Genomic DNA, 22,253 nt, shown 5'->3' with positions numbered 1-22,253 from the left:
GTTTATATATAAAATGGAAATGCCCAACCAATCTATGTATAACTTCCATTATTTATGACAGACTCTCAGCAGCACTGATTTCTTGCTGTAGGAACATTTTTTTAAAGTAAACCCAGTTCTTACTCATTTTCATTTTCAAAGCTATACTTCTCTCATAATTTAAGGACAGGATATCAGAGTTTCTTAATCAGTGTCTATTGATGATGTGACAAGGAATTTGAGTACTCTGAAATGCCTTGTCTGAAACTATTTAGTGCAGATTTGAAATCACTACTGCAGCTGATTAATAGGAGTGCTTGCATTCCCTCCCCATAGTATGGATTTTTATATAATAAGAATTATTTTGAGAAAAAAGTGCGGTGGTTGAAATTATCCTAGGCATTTTTATTATATACCATGCTGTGGGAAAGGACGCAGGCGTTTTTTTGTGTGCCTGTTCTGGAAACGCTAGTGAAATAAAAGTGGCTATTTCAGGAATCTTTTTGTCACTCTATTGTGGAGAATTGTAGCTATCTGTGTATCTAGGTATTTTCAGCGCTGTCTTTGGAAATATGCATACTTGGGTATTCAGTGCTGAGGGCAACCTTTTCCTAATCCTGACAAGGAAGGAATCTTGAATATTTCAAACAGCTCATTTTGTCCTTTGGGCTAATCACACAAAATGTATGCAACATTCCAGCAGAAAGCTACACGGCATATTTATTTAAAATGCAAGTGGCAGATAAAAGAGTGAGTTTCACACACTTCCCTCCCTGTGTTTCGGAGTAACACTGCTTCTGTTATGCTGTTAAAGGCATTTTGATCTTTCTTTGGTTTAAGGAGTTGATGGTTCCTGAACAGGGAATAGTACAATTTGCGCTTTCTTTCCATCATCACACCCAAAGTCATCCTTAACAGGGAAGAGCCGGCAGTTGTCCTGCTTTGGGCACAGAGGACGGCCTGTGTGCAAGCTGAGCGGGGAGGCTCTCATCTTCTGTGTGGCAAGAGAGGGTATGCGTGCTTTTACCCTGCAGGATTGCTCTGCGCTCAGCTAGGTATCGTAAGGGCCGTTCCTTAGGCCACGTGCCTCAGTTGATTTCTTTTTAGCAAGGCATTCAAGCATGTTCTTTGCTCTCATTGATGTCATTAGAATTAAACATGGATCTAAATGCTTTGTGGAACTGAGTCTTTCAGTGGTTTTTATATGAAAATGTGTTTAACTGTATAGCAATGTGGAGCCATGCTTTTGGGAAGGTTGTTTTAACTGGGGAAATAAGGTGGTATCTAACAGATTCAGAGTATTGCTGATATACCTACTGCATGTGCACAAAGTTCAAACAAAGCAGAACTAGGTGAATTCTGGCTATTTCTTTTGCTGCTAGTTGATTTACTTTGTTTAGAAGAGAAAAAAGAAAATCTAAGGGAAGAAAGTGGCAAGAAAATCCCTGGAACAAGTGGCTTGCTTTTGCACAAGATCAGTGATGCGCTCAGGAAGGGATAGTTACTCAAGTTGTTAGTATTGCTTTGACAATACCTTGAAGGATGTAAAGCAAGGGAGAAGGAGCCTGACCTGAGCTGGTTTAAGTATTTTGTGTTCAGGTGCAGTTGTAGCTTATTTTACAACTCCCCCCTCTCAGTTTTAGGCAACATTTTGATGCTGGCTGAGTTAGCTGAGCCTGTAGAAATCTATATTAAACTAAGTGCAAAAATGGCTCGAAAGTCACTTTTCTTAAGAGACTCTGCTCACGTTGACAGCTTTGTGCTTCCTTGTGCTCTTCCCACTCTTCAGTCGTATCCCATGAGGTAGATCAAGCATCCTTACACCAGCTGTCTCCCACACATGAGGCTACATTGACCCCTAGTGTGACTCCACCATGGTAAACACTTACATCAGAGATTTTCTCCCTGACTCAAGTCCAAAAGATCCAGAGAGCGATTAGGAGTTAGCTCTGGAGTGGAAGATTGGATGCGGTTCCCTCCCCCGCCTCTCAATCCATCACCATCCTGCCGAACGCATCACTAAAAGTGCAGCCAGTTTCTACCAAAAACATTTTCCTCATTTTTTACTTTGAAAATTTGATCATCATTTGCTTGTCAGCTCTGGAACTTTCCTCTTAAAAAAACAGACATTTTACAGCAGATGGTTTGGGGGAATTATGCATTTGAAAATAAAACGCAAATAATAAATTGCTGCCATATTTTCAAAGTTGGTGGTCTGTGTTGACTGTAAAATTGGAGGATGAATCATGATGGACTCATTCCAGCTTATTTCATAGTACAGGTTTTGCTGATAAGTACTATCAACCTCCCCTTGGCTTTCAGTGAAGATTTCTCTCTTGTAGTATTTTTACTGGTTAGAATAGTTTACAAGAGGAAGGAGCCAAGTTGCTTTCAGGGCCAAGTGCTTGTCCACTGACCAGCTGTATCCACCATGAATGCAAAAGCGGAAATGCAGTATGATTGTACAGGAGGAGTTGTTGCATTCGCCCCAGTTACGTAAGCCTCTGAACAAGCATTTTAGTTGAAAGGGATGAAGTTACTCAAGATACTGTTTTCTGTTGTGGTTAAATGATAGTTTTTTGTATTCAAAAACCAAAACCTTTCCATCTGGGGGAAAAAAAATCTTCAATGGGTAACTCCTCATGCAATAGTACTGTGTAGCTAAGTTGTTTTAGATGTTAGGTATAAAAATATAGGCTTGAAAATCTCACTTGGTCATGGATAGATCAAGCTACGTCCTTACAAAATATACTGAATGCAAGATTTCCCTCCCCTTTAAAGAAAGAAAACTTTCAGATTACAGTGGACAGGGAATAGTTAGTTTTATGGTGACTTGGCAGAAAAGTCTTCTACAAGATTGTAGTTAAGTCTGAGATTTTTTTTTGAAAGTGAAACATTACATTACTTGCATATGCTTCATAGTTATTGAAATTTGTGCTACTGTTTTGGCAACTGATAGGGAGAATTGAGAGAGCTTTAAAGGTAGCTTTAAAAGATATGATAATATGGGACTGACAACAGTTCAGATGCAACACTGGAAACTTCAGCTATTTGGAGAAAAAAAATAATGGGGGTTTTTCAAAAAATTCACATTTCATCTATGACTGCACAGCTTTTTGCAAGGTAAAATCACAAATAGAAGGGTGGCTTGAATTATTTCATCCTTTCAGTTGAATGATTAAATGCAGCTACTCATGAAAACTTGTTTTCAAGCTACAAGCATATATTTAGGAGTGTGTGAAAACTTTTATACATCAGGAGAACATTTAAGGATAAAGTGAGAAGCTGTCTGAAAGCAGGTTATTTGATGGAAGAGTGCACTTTCTCTGTTGTGAGGTAGTGATGGGTTTGGGTTTTTTCCCAAGATCTACTGCTTTTAGTTGGTTTGCTTGTGTGGTTCATAAAGGTTTGGAGTGGCTGATGGTTACATATCTCATACACATACACTGTACAACGCCCTAAGGCCCACCTCCTTTAGCTGCGCCATCAATACTTTTATAATATCCAAAATATTATTGATCTATTTATCAATTTTAGTACTATAAGCATCTGCACTAGTTGGCTGTATGTGTTGGAATTAGCCAGTGTTGTGATCTTGTGTGAGGCTTATGATGCTGTTGAGAAGGTTCACACTTGGTAAATAGCTATGCTAAATGGTGCAACTAATACAGTTATCTCTGATTTTGGAATCACCGTGTACGGTCTTGTTCTCTAGCTTATAGCTTTGTGAAGGTGCGGAAGTAGGACAAGGGCTTTTTTCTTCTTAATTTGGCATTTGCCGAGCTTTGGTAGAGAGTGGCATAAAGAAAGCAGATTCTTTGCTAATATTGTCGGTGTTTTTCAGTGTTATGTGCTGCAACAATATGTGAAAGTGCACTTGAAATTTACCTGAAAGTGAATTTCCATTGTCTCTTTCCATACAAACGGATGTGTTTTGGGATGCATAAACAATACCAATGGGCACTTTCTTTATAAATTAAAGCAACAAACTGCCTGTGCAATCCTTTTTCCCTGAGGTGAGACCGAGTCCTCTGCAAGCAGTTTTCCCTGCCGCGGGGCACAGTAGTTCTCCTGTTCCTTGCAGCTGACGCTGGTGCATTTGCACAGTAGTGGATCCCATGGCTGTTCCCAGCGCTGCCCATGTGCTGGCTTGAGTGAGACTAATGCAGAGAAGTCCCTCCGCCCCCGTAGGATGCAGGGAATGAAAACTGCTTTCCCCGTACTCCCTTCCTCACTTCCATCCAGAGCCCCCTGAGAGACGAGCGCACACCTACCACTCGCGCAGCTTCATGGGCGCGGGTGAGGAGTGCCTACACCCACGTACACATTCTTTATGCCTGGCGAAATTTCATCTGTTAAGGAATACACCGTGAATTTCAAAAAGAAGAAGAAACAAAAATAACAAAAGCTCTTACACAAATTTGTATCGGTACTATAGTAAAGGTGATAAAAGATCTAATAGGATCTTTTCTCTTTCTAATAGGCTATGGAGTCATTCTTGCTTTAGAATAACAAGGATCTCTGACAGGCATCCTAAAGATGAGAAAATGTGCTCTGTATGGATGCTGTCTTTAAAGAAATCAATGTAGTGAACAGTGTTTTATAATCCTTGTCATAATGCTGAGTATTTAAAAATTGGTAATTGTATCTTGAATAAGACTCCTCATCATTCTCAGATATGAAGTGGCTGGTGCAGTCTGCTGAGCCGCTTAGGTGTTGCCTGGAATAACTGCAGGATCCTAAAGCCAGGCAGCTGCCGGACCTCGCAGCACGGCGAGAGCAGCTCGGGCCGAGACGGCAGCTGTGCTGGTGGCTTCCCAGGCAGCAGCCGAGACCAGTGAAGAGCCATTCCTTGTGTGTAGCTGCTAGGATGAAGCTTTTGATTTTTCTAAACTATGTGGAGCTATTTGGAATTTTGTTACTCATATTTTCAGATGATGTAATCATCCTTTCTCTGCTTACGTATTTTTTCACCTACTAACAAGTGGAAATGAGGCCTGTGGCAACTTATATGCCTTTTTTGCACAAATATGATAGTTTAGATGGTATACTTGGCAGCTGTCATACACAAATCCTGGAAACCCTCTACCATGAGAAAGACTCCCTTCGTAGTCTGCAAAGTCTATCTCCAAACTCCATTCAGCTAATGATAAATGCTTGTTTCCTCAAAAAATGTGAGTAAGTTAACTTTATTGTTTGAAAAGCATCAGATCATTTTTTGCTGTGTGCATAAAATGCAGGAATTAGCCTTTAAGAATTATTTTATTTCATTTTAAATTAAATTTTCCATGCAACAGCACTCCTGTCTCACCCCCAGGATTGAAAGCAGGGAGTGGGTATGGGGGTAAAATTTGATTCAGTCAGAATTTTTCATTAATTTCTCTAGGACCAGGACTTTCTCTAAGCTTTGTAACCTGATGCGTAGGTTGAATTGGAGGAAGGTTAGTTTCTATTAGTAACTTTCACTCGGTCCCAGCTGCCAGTTAAGATGTTTGCCAGCTCTACGAAATGAATGAAAATGTTTGAGGAAATTGGTTTACCAAAGAAATCAGTGAACCCTAAAATAAATTAGTATCTTAGCTACAAATTCACATTTAATAGCTTCATTTGAAAGACCTTTTGTGCAGTAAAAGATAAACTTGTGGCTTTGTGTTGTGTCCTTGCTCATGTAGGCTGTAAATAGACTGTCTGGTTTTAACTGCATGTTCATTGACTGATAGGCTATTTAGGAAAAGGATGCAGAGCTCTGTGCCATCCTCGCAACAAAACTGACAAACATCAGAAGACAGAGCGGTTCAGAGCCAGTTTCTAATCTATTAACGTCAGATAATCAGTATGTGACGTTCCTGTTGCTGGAGTGTTTGGAAGCTGTTGATTTCCATTGGGACTGTAGGAGGAATAAGGGGGTTCTCGGCCTGAGAGAAGGGCTTATAGTCTGGCTTTACAGAATCACAGAATCACAGAATCACTGAGGTTGGAAGGGACCTCTGGAGATCATCTAGTCCAACCCCCCTGCTCAAGCAGGGTCACCTAGAGCACATTGCACAGGATTGCATCCAGGCGCATTTTGAATATCTCCAGAGAAGGAGACTCCACCACCTCTCGGGGCAACCTGTTCCAGTGCTCTGTCACCCTCACAGTGAAAAAGTTTTTCCTCATGTTAAGATGGAAGTGTCTGTGTTTCAGTTTGTGCCCATTGCCTCGCGTCCTGTCGCTGGGCACCACTGAAAAGAGTCTGGCCCCATCCTCTCGACACCCTCCCTTCAGATACTTGTACACATTGATAAGATCTCCTCTCAGCCTTCTCTTCTCCAAGCTAAACAGGCCCAGCTCTCTCAGCCTTTCCTCATAAGAGAGATGCTCCAGTCCCCTAATCATCTTTGTGGCCCTTCGCTGGACTTGCTCCAGTAGTGCCACATCCCTCTTGTACTGGGGAGCCCAGAACTGGACGCAGTACTCCAGATGGGGCCTCACCAGGGCTGAGTAGAGGGGGAGAATCACTTCCCTCGACCTGCTGGCAACACTCTTCCTGATGCAGCCCAGGATACCATTGGCCTTCTTGGCCACAAGGGCACATTGCTGCCTCATACTTAACTTGGTGTCCACCAGCACTCCCAGGTCCTTCTCCGCAGAGCTGCTTTCCAGCAGGTCAACCCCCAACCTGTACTGCTGCATGGGGTTATTCCTCCCCAGGTGCAGGACCCTGCACTTGCCTTTGTTGAATTTCATGAGGTTCCTCTCCGCCCACCTCTCCAGCCTGTCCAAGTCTCTTTGAATGGCAGCACAGCCCTCTGGCGTATCGGCCACTCCTCCCAGTTTTGTATCGTCAGCAAACTTGCTGAGGGTGCACTCTGTGCCTTCGTCCAGGTCATTGATGAAGAAGTTGAACAAGACTGGACCCAGGACTGACCCCTGGGGGACACCGCTAGCTACAGGCCTCCAACTAGACTCTGTGCCACTGAGCACAACTCTCTGAGCTCTGCCATTCAGCCAGTTCTCAATCCACCTCACTGTCCACTCATCTAACCCACACTTCCTGAGCTTGTCTATGAGGATGCTATAGGAGACAGTGTCAAAAGCCTTGCTGAAGTCTAGGTAGACAACATCCACTGCTCTCCCCTCATCTACCCAGCCAGTCATTCCATCATAGAAGGCTATCAGATTGGTTAGGCATGATTTCCCCTTGGTGAAGCCATGCTGACTACTCCTGATCACCTTCTTTTCCTCCACATGCGTGGAGATGGCTTCCAGGATGAGCTGCTCCATCACCTTTCCAGGGATGGAGGTGAGGCTGACTGGCCTGTAGTTCCCTGGGTCCTCCTTCTTGCCCTTTTTAAAGACTGGGGTGACATTGGCTTTCTTCCAGTCCTCGGGCACCTCTCCTGTTCTCCATGACCTTTCAAAGATGATGGAGAGTGGCTTAGCAATAATGTCCGCCAGCTCCCTCAGCACTCGTGGGTGCATCCCATCAGGGCCCATGGATTTGTGGGTGTCAAGTTTGCTTAAATGATCTCTAACCCACTCCTCCTCCACCAAGGGAAAGTCTTCCTCTCTCCAGACTTTCTCTCTTGCCTCCAGGGTCTGGGGTTCCTGAGGGCTGGCCTGAGCAGTAAAGACTGAAGCAAAGGCGGCATTCAGTAACTCTGCCTTCTCTGCATCCTTCGTCACCAGGGCACCCACCCCATTCAGCAAAGGGCCCACATTTTCCCTAGTCTTCCTCTTGCTGCTGATGTATTTGAAGAAGCCCTTCTTGTTGTCCTTGACATCTCTAGCCAGATTTAATTCCAAACGGGCCTTAGCCTTCCTCGTCGCATCCCTGCATACTCTGACAACATTCCTATATTCATCCCAAGTGGCCTGTCCCCCTTTCCACTTTCTGTAGACTTCCTTCTTCTGGTTGAGTTTTGCCAGGAGCTCCTTGCTCATCCATGCAGGTCTCCTACCTCCTTTGCTTGACTTCCTACTCATAGGGATGCACCGCTCTTGAGCCTGGAGGAAGTGATGTTTGAATATTAACCAACTCTCTTGAACACTCCTTCCTTCCAGGGCCCTCACCCATGGGATTCCTCCAAGTAGGTCCCTGAAGAGGACAAAGTTTGCTCTCCTGAAGTCCAGGGTTGCGATCCTACTTGGTGCCCTGCTGCCTCCTCGCAGGATCCTGAACTCCACCATCTCATGGTCACTGCAGCCAAGGCAGCCCCCAACCTTCACATCTTCCACCAGTCCTTCTTTGTTTGTTAGTACGAGGTCCAGCAGCACACCTCTCCTTGTTGGCTCCTCCACCACCTGGGTCAAGAAGTTGTCACCAATGCTCTGCAGGAATCTCCAGGACTGTTTGTGCCTAGCTGTGTTGTCTTTCCAGCAGATATCGGGATGGTTGAAGTCCCCCATGAGAACCAGGGCCTGGGATCGTGAGGCTACTTCCAGCTGTCTGTAGAAGGCCTCATCAACTTCCTCATCCTGATCAGGTGGCCTGTAGTAAACACCCACAACAGTGTCACCTCTATTAGCCTGCCCTTTGATCCTTACCCATAAGCTCTCGACTCGCTCTTCATCCACCCCTAGGCACAGCTCAATACATTCCAGTTGCTCTCTCACATAAAGAGCAACTCCACCACCTCGCTTTCCTGGCCTGTCTTTCCTAAAAAGCACGTAGCCATCCATGACAGCACTCCAGTCATGCGAGCTATCCCACCATGTCTCTGTAATGGCAATGAGATCATGGCCCTGCGACCGCACAGATATCTCTAGTTCTTCCTGTTTGTTCCCCAAGCTGCGTGCATTGGTGTACAGGCATTTCAGGGAGGTGATCGAGCATGCAGGTTTCCCAGGAGGGGTAAAAGAGGGTCCTCCATAGCCACATCCCATGCGCACTTCCCTGGCTGCATTCACCTGCTGGAGGCATCCTGACTTGAGCAGTCTTTTGCCAACTACCCTGTCACTATAACTCTCCCCTTCCCCCATCTTTCCTAGTTTAAAGCCCTCCTTACCAGGTTGGCCAACCTGTTGGCAAAGACCTGTGTGCCCCGCCTCGTGAGGTGGATCCCATCTCTCGCCATCAGTTGTTGATCTTCAAACAGGGTCCCATGGTTGTAGAAACCAAAACCCTGTTGCCAACACCAGCGGCGCAGCCAGTCGTTAACCTGGAAAGTCCGTCTCCTCCTCCTCTCATCCATCCCCCTCACTGGCAGGATTGACATGCTGCTTATGAGTTAGTATTTAAACTGTATAGACTCTTACTTTTGAATGTGGGTTTTTTACACTTGTAATCCTATTAGAGTCAAATAAAAATGTTTTTTCCAGGCTTGACACAATTTGACACCACTTTTTAACGTAGCAAGTTATAGGAGAAATTTGTAGGTTTAAAAAATGGAGACTTTGAGGACAGTTTCCACCAAACTTTATTTCACAAAGTCAATTTTTTTCACTGAATAGGATGCTTTTCTTTCTAGATGCTTTTGCTGCTAGTGGCTGGAGCTGGGCTGGGCAAGGAGGTGCCGCTTTGCCACGGGAAGCTTCAGCGACACAGGCACAGGGGCAGGTTACCGCCGAGGCCCGTCTCCTACTGTGACTGGCCACTGTCGTAGCCGTCTCCTTTGCAAAGGATTAGCGGTTTATAAAAAATGTTAAGTCTCTTGCCTTTGTAACTGGAAGGATGTTGCCCTCTGCCTAAAACCCTTCTAATTTCCTCCTACATCTATTTATGGAAGTTTATACACGCTTGCTTTTGTGCCAGTATTGTCCATCCTTCTAACTGGGTGGCATAAGGTAGCCCAGCATTCAGGCCCTGGCAGCCACCTGTGGTGCTGTTTTATCTGCTCTTACCATAAGCGATCTCTGTGCCGACATCCCTTCTCAGCCACTGAGTCAGAAGCGTAAATGCTCCTGAGCAGCAGAGTGGTATCCAGAACATCGTTTTTAGTTAAGTCCTTCAACTTCTCTGGTGTTTACCTTCCTGATGAAAGTATAGAGAACAGTTGCATCACCTTCGAATCTCCATTTTGCTGGCCTGGATAAACCATGCTCTGTAGCCGGGAGGCTCTTAAGTCGTGTGTTGCGATTTTCAAGCTCTGGGCCTGTGCAGTGTTCATCTTTCTTGAAAGCAGGTGACAAACACCGCACAGTATTCCAGCTGAAATTTTGCTCGTGCTTTGTACTATGTCACTAATTCCGCTGAAGTCACTTTCTCTCTCCAGAGCGTGCACGGCTACAGCTGGTACTGTGCTGTAGCCTAAAAAAGGCAAACGAGGCCGTAGGTGTCGGTGAGGCCTGTTGCTCAGAGGCTCGTATCCTCCTTTTGTTCATTAGTTGCTAGCCGCTTCCCCCCGCTTTACAGCAGAGATTCCAGTTACTGCTTCCTGGCCATCACCTTGCTCTCTGTACAATTCAGAAAAACTGAGCGGACAGGGAAAGTCGCGGTTTGGTGCATCTCACTAGAGGAAAGTTGAAATGAGTTCAGGTGCTTGATGTTCTTCGTGAGAATAATTTGTTTGTATTTTAATTTTATCGGATGTTTTGCTGACATGATTAATTTTATTCTCACCTGTTGGGTACTTCACTGCCAAACAAATCCCAACAACTGTGTTCGGGCAACCTAACTGGCAAGCCTGTCAGGTTATTTCTGCTCTGTGACACCTCACACGTTGGGAAGAATTACTGAATCCATTTGCCGTATGACATAACGCTATGTTAGCTGGGTCATCCTGCCATTTCTGAGTACAGAGGTTGCTGTGGTTCCTAGTTTATCATTTTTTTCAAGGATTTTTAGCTTTGGAGAATTCCTTTCATGTCACTAAGGCAACTTTGTATTTACGCATGCTTTGCAGAGCAGACTGACATGCCAATTTCAGAAAGAGGAGCTGATCACATGCAAAAATGTTTTCAGAACTGGGCTCTAAATTCTGTAATGCAACAGCTAAAAGAATCATAGACAAAGAAAATGTTATAAAGAATTTAATTTGTAAAAGCTAGAAAAGTTAAAAAGGGTGAGGTTAACACAGCAGCATTACTTAGCTCATGCAGTAAACAGGGATATTATGTTTCATTAGAGATTTTTCACTGTGACATTTTACCAGGCTGTCTGAATGTCTGGTACTGTAAGTATAATTTCTTTATTAGTCATCAGCAGATAATAGGACCCTGAACTGTATGGAAAATGTTTTATTTGTGGCTTCCAGAAGTTTTCATTATGTGCCATTTCCAGCATTTTATTGTGATGTTTCTGTCAGGATTTTATTCTGGACAAGAGTGGTCCTTCACTGGAGTTGGGAAGTTAGCAGAAATAAGTCTTGGGAAAAAAGTTTCATCCATGCCATTTTTCCTTAGACAAGGCTATGATTCTTCCACTTTCTGTTTTGTTATCATCATCTTTTGCTTATCTTCTTTTTTCCTCTTTGTTTTGCCTACTGGCCTGCTGCTCTTTCAGTGCACTTTTCATCCTGCAATTTTGCATGCTGATACTGTTTAGAATCTATTCTTTTCTAAAGGTTTCCAGCTTACTTTCCCATTACAGCCACTGCTCTTGAACTTCCTCATGCTAAAGGGAGAGTTATGTTGTTTTCACCTTTCTGCTGTCCTTTCCCAACACCTGCCCTCGTCACGTTCCTCGACTGGGTTGTGGGTTCCCCTTCCTGCTTGACTGAAATGTTGTGCTCAGACAGTAGCTCTCAGCTCTTCTGCAATGTGATCCTTAGGTACAGTGTAGAAGATTTAAGACAAAATTGGGCCCTACCCTTGCCTCTGAACCATGCTTCATGGAAATCTCTTGCTGAAGCCCTGTGTTAGTTGGTTTACTCCCCCTGTGCTGCAGGTACGATTTTCTTTGGATCTGCAGACAGGGCCTTCAAGATCATACGCAGGTCCTGTGCGGAGCTGTGTGGTGCTGTGGAAGAGCTGGAGCGAGTCCGAGGCTGGGACACCTCTTACAGCATCACAGCTGTTAGGTTTCTTTACTCTTTCTGGCCCTGCTCCAGAGCATGCTGAAGTCAATGGAAAGATTGAAATGGCAGTCCATCTGCATCATAAATGCTTGATGGAGATGCACCAGAAGCAGCAGAGGAAAATTGTTCTTAAACTGGCACTTGTTTTTAATGTCTTTTAAAAATAGTTTCTCACTCATATGGATACTTCTTAAATAATATATTTTTTCCTAAATTGCGATGTGAGTAATACTCGCATAAACCTGAAATATCCCAGTTAAAATCAGTATGTGTGTTATTCGTTTGTATTATAGCTATTTAAATCTCAGAGATTGTCTATTTTTCAACAGTGCTACTGTTTTATGTTTATGTTTTCTGTTTTAAAAACCTTGGTCTGCTTCTAACCAACACAATTAAAATAGTTTAATTCATTTCTGTTATAATTGGTGGTGGGTTTACCCTGCTATAACTGGTATCTTCATTTCCTTACTTCCTTATTGTTTCTGAGGAACCATGCTTGTCAATCTGAAATATAATATCACAGAGCAGTTGGAAATATCTCTTCCCTGAATACGTGCACAGACCAAGCATGAAGCACCCATGCTTACGCATATCTATAAATGTTCAAATGACCTATGAGTTTGTACATTTGAGATTTTTTTTGAATGGAAAAAATATATTGAACTACTTCAGAAGAGAACACTGTACTCTAGAATGTTATATACAGCCTTTAGACTTGTATACATAAATATTATGTACATGGCTGTTTGCTATTTAAGTAGCCTTGGAGTGTCTGATGTCAACTACTTCCCCTAAATAAAATGCTTATGACATGTAACACCTGGTTTGGTGCCAACTGGCTTTGGTTTGCTTCCTTTCCAAATGCTTTCCTTCACAAGTGAGCAAAATGACTCCTCACGCTTTGAAAGGGAACCTAGAACTACAGTGCGAACGCACTATTTTATATAAAACGTGGGCATATTTTCAGTTTTTAATAAACCTCAATGAGAGTTCAGTCCAATGCCCAATAAAATCAATGGAAGGACGACTTTTGACAGCAGTGGGAGTTTGACTAGAACCATCTATACGAGAGACAGTGCTGTGGGGAGCAGCGCAAGCAGCGGGATGGGGAGCCCCGCTTGGTTTTGTCCGGCGCTCTGGGCCCCGCTGGGAAGGCCCCGTTTGCCCCGAGCCTGGGCATTTCTAAGAGGGTGGGCTCAGGGCTCTGAGCATGCAGCTGCTGCAAGGCAGTGACCTTCGAGGAATCCAAACCTGTAATGAAGTAGTTTGTCTGGCGTAACTCCCTCCTGAGAGGAAAGCAGGATTCGCAGAACTATGGGAGCTGAAAGCTCATGCAGAATACTTGGAACAAAGAATAACCTGGAAAAGAGATATATCGGAAACTAAAATCTTTGAAGAATTTAAGGCTGGGTTGAATAAGCATCTGAGAAGGCACAGTCTGATTCCCGCACAGCATAAAGCTATGTGCTGAGAGTATAATAAATGGTTAAGTGTCAGGAACAGAGATATCCATTGGCTAGAAATGAGTCCAAATTCTCACTGCAGGACATGCATATCATCATGCCAAAAGGTGTTTCTTGGTGCACTTCACTCGTGGGTCCTCCCAGAATCAGATCATAAAGTCTTATTTCTGCTTGTGGTCAGAAGTGGCCTCTCAGCAGAGTGTCTGTTAAGACAGGGACCAGTTTTTAAGTACCGAGCCCTTGCCAATGTACAGAAGTGCCCGTTCACATTGCAAATTCATACTGTTCATTCTTCATCTGAGCAGACAGCTTGGAGGTGTTCTTATTGCCTGGCATATATCTTTTAGATGCAAATTTTGTGCTCTTTGTTTTTCTTTGTTTTTACCTTCATTGCATTAAGTCCACTTTTATTTCCTGCTGCGTAGGGTCGGGAGCCCCTGCATTGCATTTCATGTTATGGTGGCTCTCTCGCAATGTGTTGCCCTCTCTCTATTCTGCTCAAGTATTGTGATATTAGGTTCCTGCCATAGGATGTTAATGAGTAGCCCAAAAGCCCCATGTCTGCAGGAGTTTCTTCTGAACAAAATCACCCAAAAAATCTACCAAATTACTGTTTGCTTTTTTTTTTTCTTTCCCCCCACTTGATGCCTCTTAGAATTGCTTGAAGGTTGTTGTGACCGTTTGGCAGCAAGAGATAATAGTCCCTCAGGCTAGGGAAGCGTGGGAGGTTGGATTTAAGGCTTTTGGTTAACATCTGTTCATCTGTTCACACTGCCTTAAAAACAGAGTTGTGTTAAATGTGCAAATCAGTGTGAACATCAGGTTTTTAAATGAACAGATATTTTGTTTATCTACCTTTAGCAGGAAAGGTATTAAGTGATGTTAGACGAATTTTCTGCAACCCACTGTAAAAATGACTTCCTTTGAGAAAGCTAATGTAAAGAAGAGGTTCAAAGTTGCATGAGAAACTTGCATGAGTTGGCTTTCATTTTCATGTTCCTCACCTGACAGATATCAGGACATTTTAAAGGCTTTAAAAATATGTTCTGTGAATGCTTTTAGTAAGGAAACATTCAATTCTAGTCCAGGCTTGTTTCAGCACTTAGTTTGGTCACCTTGAGATGGGGATCTTATATCCATATTTCATTCAGAATTTCAAAACCTCAGGCCTGTACCAGAGCACAGTTGACAGTGAAAGACAGTTTCCTTAGAGAGGGTTGTTCTTCATGAGTGGCTAAATTGCACTTTCTTTCCAGGGCTGTTACGGAGTTGTCAGCAGTCCTGTATTTCAAGTTTGTTGAGTGTGGGAGGGAGTAGGTGAAACTCTCTAAACTCCTGTGGTTGACTTCCATCTAGTGCCACAATCTGTGTTTTATTTGGAAATTAAGTTACTGATAGACTTCAGATTTAGGTAAATATTATGATTATCCTTGCAATAACTAATACTAGTATAGCATATTGAAAATTAAGTTTAAATCCATATCTACTGACATTTGAAAATGCAATAGGCAGTGCCTCCCTACAGCCTAAGCTCTGCCCCGGAGAGATGCCACTTCATGTTATCCTTTCTTGTTCTTTGGTCATTCTGTGCAGGTCCTTCCTTATGTAGACCTACCTCCACGGTAGGGGATGCATGTGGGAGCAAGGACACAAAGTGTGTGTGTTTGTGTGTGTTGACGAGGAGGAATTAAGGGCAGACCACTGTCTCTAGAACTATTGGAAGAGCAACAGCAGCTGTGTTTGGCAGGCTTTTATTCTTTATGCAAGTAGTGACTAGAAGAAAAAGCCTAAGTGCTGTATTATTTCTTTTCCCCCAAAATCTAGCATCAGTTGCCTTAAATGAAATGGATGACATTCTGAGGCCTGGATGGGTAGGACTGTACAGAGTACACTATGTAAGGTGATTTTTTGGTTGAAACTGTCTCAGCTGAACAGTTTTGTAAACATGTCTGTATGATATATTTTCAGAAATACAGATTTTCATGTCCATTCGAACATTTATATTTCTTACTGTCTTCCTTACGCATCTCCTCTTAGTTAAAAAAGCCACAGTAGTTTCTCTGATTTCAGTCGCTCAGGGGCTGTAGCTTGTTCCTGGTGGAAACGTGCAAGAATCACAAAGTAAATTTGTCTTGGTATTTCTTGTGATGTAGAGGTACTTGGGCATGCAGGATGGCCAAGGCGCAAGTTCTAATTATTGATAATGATCCTAGTCTAACAGCAGACTCAATATCTAAAAATGTCATCTAGTTTTTTGAACTTTGGTAACCCTAAAAAACACTCAGCACCTTGCAGAATAGTGCCAACTTCTGTAGATTCACCTGTCCTCTATGTATTTATAAACCAACTTTTTCTGTCTGTTTGGTGATTCTGAAAATGAGTCAATTATGGAGGAGCATAATTTAAGCATATTTTGCCATTTATTTCCCTACAAACTCACACGATAAATGTAATGAAATTAGAGCATTTAAACCAAGGAAGATCATCAACTGACCAGTTCTCTCTCTCTTTTTTTTTTTTTAAACAGGGTGGAAAGAAGTCTTACAGTGGGCCATGTGGGGGCCGTGATTGCAGTGCTGGATGCAAATGTTTTCCAGAGAAGGGGGCGCGGGTAAGTTGGCTTTCATTAATACACTAATACAACTAGTCCTTGTGTGTCTTATCAATCTTTTTTTAAAAACAAAATGAAAACTAAGTGAATATATGTAAACCTCAATCTAATCATCTCACGAAACAAGAGAAGTGATGAAGACCAGCTGCATTGCAAATGTCCCTGGCCAAGATCTCAAAAGCTGTTCTGAAGGTTTACAAATTGCTAGCTTTGCAACAAAATGTTAATGGAATCTCATTTCTTTATGTGATCTGAGCCCTAGTTCAAAAAGTCTAGGATTCAACTCAGGAAAATGTTGCTATTTAGAAATGATCTTAAGCATGTACTTAAATGTTTTCCTAATTGCAGACAGACTTGAGCATGAATTCTTAATTGATAATTGATGATGTGTTTGCTCTGGAAGTATACAAATTCTTTCAAATTGTGTGGCAGTGTGAAAACATGTCTAAACAGATGAGTGGAAGATTTTTGCAAGTAAATTCTCAACATAACCTAAAATGCAAGATAAAGCCAATTGCTCAACACCTTATGTGACTGGGTACAGTGAGGCACAGACTTGGTTTGGAATATCCTGTAAACGCTTTGACCTTTGGGTAGCAATGAGCATCATCCTTCTGTCTCTTTACATTCCCAGGGTTTGACTTGATTGTTTGAACTGGCCACAGCACTGTTGACCTTGCAGTTGAGCTCTTGGCATCTCTTTTGTTAAGATGTCACAAAGATTTTGGGCTGTTTTCTTTGCTGACCTGAGAACTCATTTGGCTTTTAGCTTGTTTCTTATGTGACCTGTATCGGTAGGCATTTTCAGTACTTGAAACGTGTGTTTCATCCTACTGTGACCTGTCCATGGAGGAAACTGTCTGCTAGAAGTGGTAATCAGTCCTTTTTACAACACTACTTCTATCAAGCCATACTGAGTCCTGCTGACATCTTCTTGGACATCTGCAGACAGCTCTTGGAGTCCTGCCACACCAGAGGATAGGGAGGTGACTGGCAGAACTGGGCAAGAGGATGGTGTGATTATCTGTCCTACAGCACAGCTTGTTTCTTGTAGGAGACTGTTTAGCCTGAGGCTAATTCCTTGGCTTCCTGCCTAGCTTCTCCATTGCTGCTTTAAGTTCAGAACAGGCAAATGGCAGTTGAGACTTTGCCAATGCCCTGGATCCATTTTTTGTTCAAAAAAAGGTTTGAGTCCAGAGCTGTCGATTTTGCACAGTTAACCAATTCAGAATAAATCTAAGTTTTCTTTTTAAAAGAAAGAAATAGCTAAAAAGCAGAAGAAAAATGACAATAGGCTCAATGAAAATCGTATAGGCAATGTCCTCAAACGTTCTCTTCCTTGGTTGCACTGCTGATCAGATCAAGCTGTGATGAACTTATTTCTGACTAGATATTTAGACAATTAAAATATCAGAAGTGCTTAAGTCCCACTGTCCTGCCTCATTAGGAACTGGGCTCCTATTGTTTAAGATACTTCTGGAAATGTGAATTAGACACATAGAGACCCCAGGTTCTTGTTTTTGCTATAGAATATTGGTGCAATGTACAAGATATGCTTGTATTCTTTTTTTGTAACCTCTTCATCTTTAAGACAGAGCTTGGAAGAAAACTAATTTCTGTAAAGGGGATCTGCTTTTTGGAAAATGGGTTTGGGTTCTTTTTAAGATGAAGGGCAGTGCAGTCTTTGTCTGGCACCCACTTGGGTAGTTCTGCTAGCAGAGTGGTAAGACATGTCTCATACAAGAGCAAAATTTCATTTCTGTCAGTTGTCCCTGTGGCTTGCCTTGACTCTGGAAAGCCATAATGCTAGCTGATATCCATTTTAGGTTGTTCAGTGAAGTTTAATGCTGGCGCAGTTTACTGTGAAGCCTACAAGAAAAAACATGAGTTGTGGAAGCATCCTTCAATTTAGCCAGTGATTCAGAATTGGCCCTGTTACCTAATGACTGGCTGATGAAAAGCCTGGCTCTATGTAATTCAATAGCAAAACTCCTGGTCCAGATTGTAGCCCCTCCCCCATCTTTTTCAGTTCTTTTCTGGTGCAGATTTATTGGTATCAGCCCAGCGATTGTGCAGAAGCCCAGTTCTTGATGGAGAGGTGTTATCCTCAATGAAAGGTCCCAGCTGGGACCTTTTCTGCAAGTTCTCTCAGAGGTCAAATGAGAAGATTAAACTGAGTTTGTGGCCCTTAGTCTTTATCCTCTTAAAGAGGATATCTAGTCTTAAATCCCCTTAGTGTGTGCACTGGAAGTAGGGAGAGAAAAGCTAGCTAACATGTCACACGACAATTTAAGAGTAAATGTTATAGCAGCAGAAGCAGCCCCCCCAAACTGATTTGGCTGGTTATAAGGCTAGGAATTTTGGATAGGCTTGTTGCAGTTCTCCTAAGCTGCCTTGTCAGAATCTGTGCTAACTTTGGTATGAAATCTAACATAATGTGGTGGAAGGAAAATACCAGTTGGCATCTGTCTTCATTCCTTTCTTCCTTAATACACAGAGAATGTGAAAGAATTTAAAAAGGAAGTCTGCTCTGACAGTAGAGATCCCCAAATGTACCCTGATGCATGCATGCCTTTTGGGAAGGAAGGCAATCTGAACACAACTTGCATTAGTTAAACCCACTTCTGCATACGTTTTTACATGCAGTCCTCCTCTTTTAGAACATCAGGTGTGTAGAAAAAGCAGCTATATTAAACTATAATGCGAGAGAAGGAAGGTGGAAAAAGCAGCTGTTTTAAATTATAATGTAAGGAAGGAAGTGAATGTCAATTCTGATGCTAGCCTCTATCTAATGGAAGGCTAGATTTCTAATATGTATTCCCAGTTATTTAGGTGAGTGACCTACAGGTAGAAAATTTTTGGAACTGTCAGAGACAGTACTATGACTGAAAAAGCATTTTTCCCTCCCCTTTCTCACTATTTGATCCACAGTTTATGGACAGGGATAATGTGCTTTGAAAATTGCTTGGTGTATTGATGGCTGTGTTGCTAAGAAATGCACTATAGATAAGTCAGCAGTGACCATGAGGACTTTTTTCCCTGCTTACAGTGTTTCAGGAAGCACTAAATAGTAGAAGGCCTGCACCATTTCATCTCTGCAGCTCATTTTGCATCGGTTTATGGTAGTGCTGAGTTTCAGGTTTTTATATGCTGTCATCTATTTTCAAACACTTGCAAAGATAAACTAGCAGCCACAGTGCCCATTGCATTTATACCTTCTCCTGCTGCCTGTTCACTTATCTTGGAAGTTATAACAATATTCGGGTTTGTTTTAAACTTTACTCAACATGTGCTGGAGCCCTCTAGCTGATACTGGTCTTTCATTTTTCGATTCTGTCTCAGCCTCCCTCCTCCGCCCCCCTCGCCCCCCCAAAAAAAGTTCAAGGGAAAAAAAAACCCTCTTGGATAATTGTTTCCAGAGGTCCCCAAATTAATCCACAGAGACTGTGTCCCAGGCAGCTTTTACAGCTTAGAATTGCTGAGAGAGCTTGGTGTTACCAATTGTATTTCATTTTTCCTGTGATATGCGGTCATGTCAATTTACGTATCTCTTATGAATCATGTGCTCTCTAAAGCCCTTAAGCTAGATTAAATTCAAGCCTATTAAAGTAAGTTGAAGTTACTTATCTAAGTATATGGTCTATTACAGAACTGTTAATGGTGTATAGAACCTCTTTCCTGACTCAGAAAAAAACGTACAGAGGGTATTTCTCCATTAGCAACTGGTATGGTTCAAAAGGGAGTGTATCTGTAGAATGAGGCACTTGTTACTGAGGATGTAAGGCAGACACTTTATACTAAGTCTAGATGACTTCTGTGAAGTGAAGGACCACTGAAGTGCATTAGGTGTGCCATGAGCCCATTTCCTGACCTAGTCTCATCAAAAAGAAATCCAGTTCATATGCTCGAAGACTACTCTGCAATGTGAAGCAAAGCACAGTAAGTAGGAAGGATTGACTAAGATTGAGAGATTTGCCTCAAAAATGCACTCTTGGTCTGAGTTAAAGGCAAGTGTACATGCACCCAGTGATATATGAGATTCCACAAGTTTTCTCTGAAGTTAAAACAATGATAGTAAATGTAGTAAAAGTTATCTGTGATTAATCAATGAGTTTTTAGTGGAATCACTGCAGGTCAAATGAGACGTAAAAGATAGACAGGTCCCCAGCATCCCTGCAGTGAGCGGCATAACCTGAGGTCATCACTTTGGATGATTTAATCTAATTGTTATCTAGCATGAACTAATGTCACATTGGCAAGAGATCTTGGATTAATGTTTGTCTGGAACTAATCCCCTCAACTTAATACAGGGTGCTCGAAATGCCTCTCTTGTGATAATTAGTTGAAGATTGGTTGACATTTCTTGTTATAAAATTGTAATAATTACAAGTTGGATTTTTAAGAGTGTTTGCTGAATTCTGCTTTGGCTCGTTAGACACTGACTGGAGCAGTTTAGGGATTTCCTAATGAAACACAATTTCTTTGGAAGAGTTTACTCATCCAAGGTGAATTTTTTTGCAGAAGTATTTTACACAAATGCATACATTACATATTTGCTGGTGACAGACTTTTGTTAAGCCATTGGTTGAAACTTCTCTTAGTTTCTGGGTGGCTCCCTACTACCTTGTATGGACAGCAGTATAGGGGACAATGATGCTATTGTGATACCAGTGGGCTCCAGATTGACCTGCCATACCAATTAGAATAGAACCGTGTTAGGAGATGTTGACATTTCTTTCAAACTGACAAGATATGGCCAGGAGTCTTGGTGTACTAACTGTAGAGAATCAACCTGGTAAAAATACTGGGATTATTATATAGTTATTTTTAAAATGTTCTTTTCATGCCAAAGGTAAGGCGGGATTATTGCGCTATTGTAGAAGTCCTAGACAAATGTTGGCCATTTAACAGGGATTGTAATTGTCAGTTCTTGTAAGGTGTTTGGACTTGGCCAAGCAAGACAGTACACTGTAGCAGATACCACCGAAGTCATATGCAGGAACATGGAATCAGCCTGGTTAGTATGACTCAGAAAAGGAGGTTAGAATTTTTGAGAATGAAATGCTGCTTAATTCTAGAGTGAGCTGTTCTTCATCATCCAGGTTAGAATAATCTGCAGAGCCATACCTCCCGGGCTTCTCTCCTTGTTACCTACACCCAAAGATTTCTCTCCACTTATCCTCTCTCCTCTTAGAATAAGTACAGCTGATCAGAAAGAATGTTGCAAAAGAATGCAAAAGTCCGGGCCAGACTACTTGTATGTTTTGCCATAATCTTTGATTTCACCTCTAGGCTTCTGCAACTATTATCACAGGTTCTTCCTTTGCAGTTCCATAGTAGGCCATCTCCAGTCTGGCTACCACACTCCTGTTCTCTGAAACTACTGTTGTTAAAGTCCTTTAGCCAAACCTCAGGGGCTTGGACACAGTAGACATACCTAGGCCTCAGTAGCTTTCCCTCATTGGGCTTTCACAATTCTGTATTTCTGTTTATTTGCCGACTGTCTCAATTTGCTGAGTTCTGCTTTTCTCACCCTGTGCTATCAGCTGTACATCCCACCGTATCTCTACTTTCTCCATATGAACCTCTCACTATCAACTTAAATGTAACAGTGCCAGAAGTCAATGTCCTGGTTTTAATGAAGTCCTCCTTTTCCTCCTGTTCTCTCTGCTGTTGTCAACACCAACATCTTTTCAGTTAATCATCTGTCTTAGGTGCCATCTTTGACTTGTTTCTTTCTACCAGGTTACAACTAATTTCTGTCTTTCTCTACAGCATCTCCAGCTCCCTTTCCTTTCTGTCTACACATCAAGAATTCCTGCCGCCTTCTTCTGGCTACAGCATCCTTCTCCTTTCTGACTGGTATCTGGAAATACTGCTTATAAGATAAAATTCTGGCCTGCTGTTCACTGTGTTTCATCTGTTTGTGTCATTTTGTTGTCTTTTATTCGTATCTAAAGAAAGACACTGGACCTTTGCATATGTCTACTTCATGTAAGAGACTTCATCGGTTTGTCCAGTTTCTCTCTTAACTTCCTTCTTTGTGCTGTCTCTAGCAGCTGATTGTGTAATATCTTAGGTTGAACTCTAAGGTGGGCTGACTGCATCGTAACTGGGTGTGCACAGCAGCTGGGGCAGTAAGGCTGCAACCTACCGAGGCCTCTGAGCACTAACAGTCATCCAGCAACCAGACCCTTCTCTACCAAGTGTGAACGCAGGAGCTATCATTTGTTTTAAATTGTCTTGATGTGTTGCAGTTTT

At 42.4% G+C, this 22,253-nt stretch overlaps 1 protein-coding gene across 1 annotated transcript in view; it reads left to right on the top strand.

The window, feature by feature from the left end:
- COL4A6 (collagen type IV alpha 6 chain) overlaps positions 1-22,253 on the top strand; it is a gene marked incomplete at its 5' end in the record, with an annotated part of 144,246 nt that overhangs the window by 39,508 nt on the left and 82,485 nt on the right. The window contains one exon of the mRNA XM_067304442.1: positions 15,909-15,992. Coding sequence (XP_067160543.1) covers positions 15,909-15,992 — 84 coding nt within the window. The remainder of the gene's footprint in view (positions 1-15,908; positions 15,993-22,253) is intronic.

This window comes from Apteryx mantelli, chromosome 13, assembly GCF_036417845.1.
Source record: "Apteryx mantelli isolate bAptMan1 chromosome 13, bAptMan1.hap1, whole genome shotgun sequence".
In the NCBI taxonomy this organism is placed as follows: domain Eukaryota; kingdom Metazoa; phylum Chordata; class Aves; order Apterygiformes; family Apterygidae; genus Apteryx; species Apteryx mantelli.
This window is presented reverse-complemented; position numbering and strand designations above follow the sequence as displayed.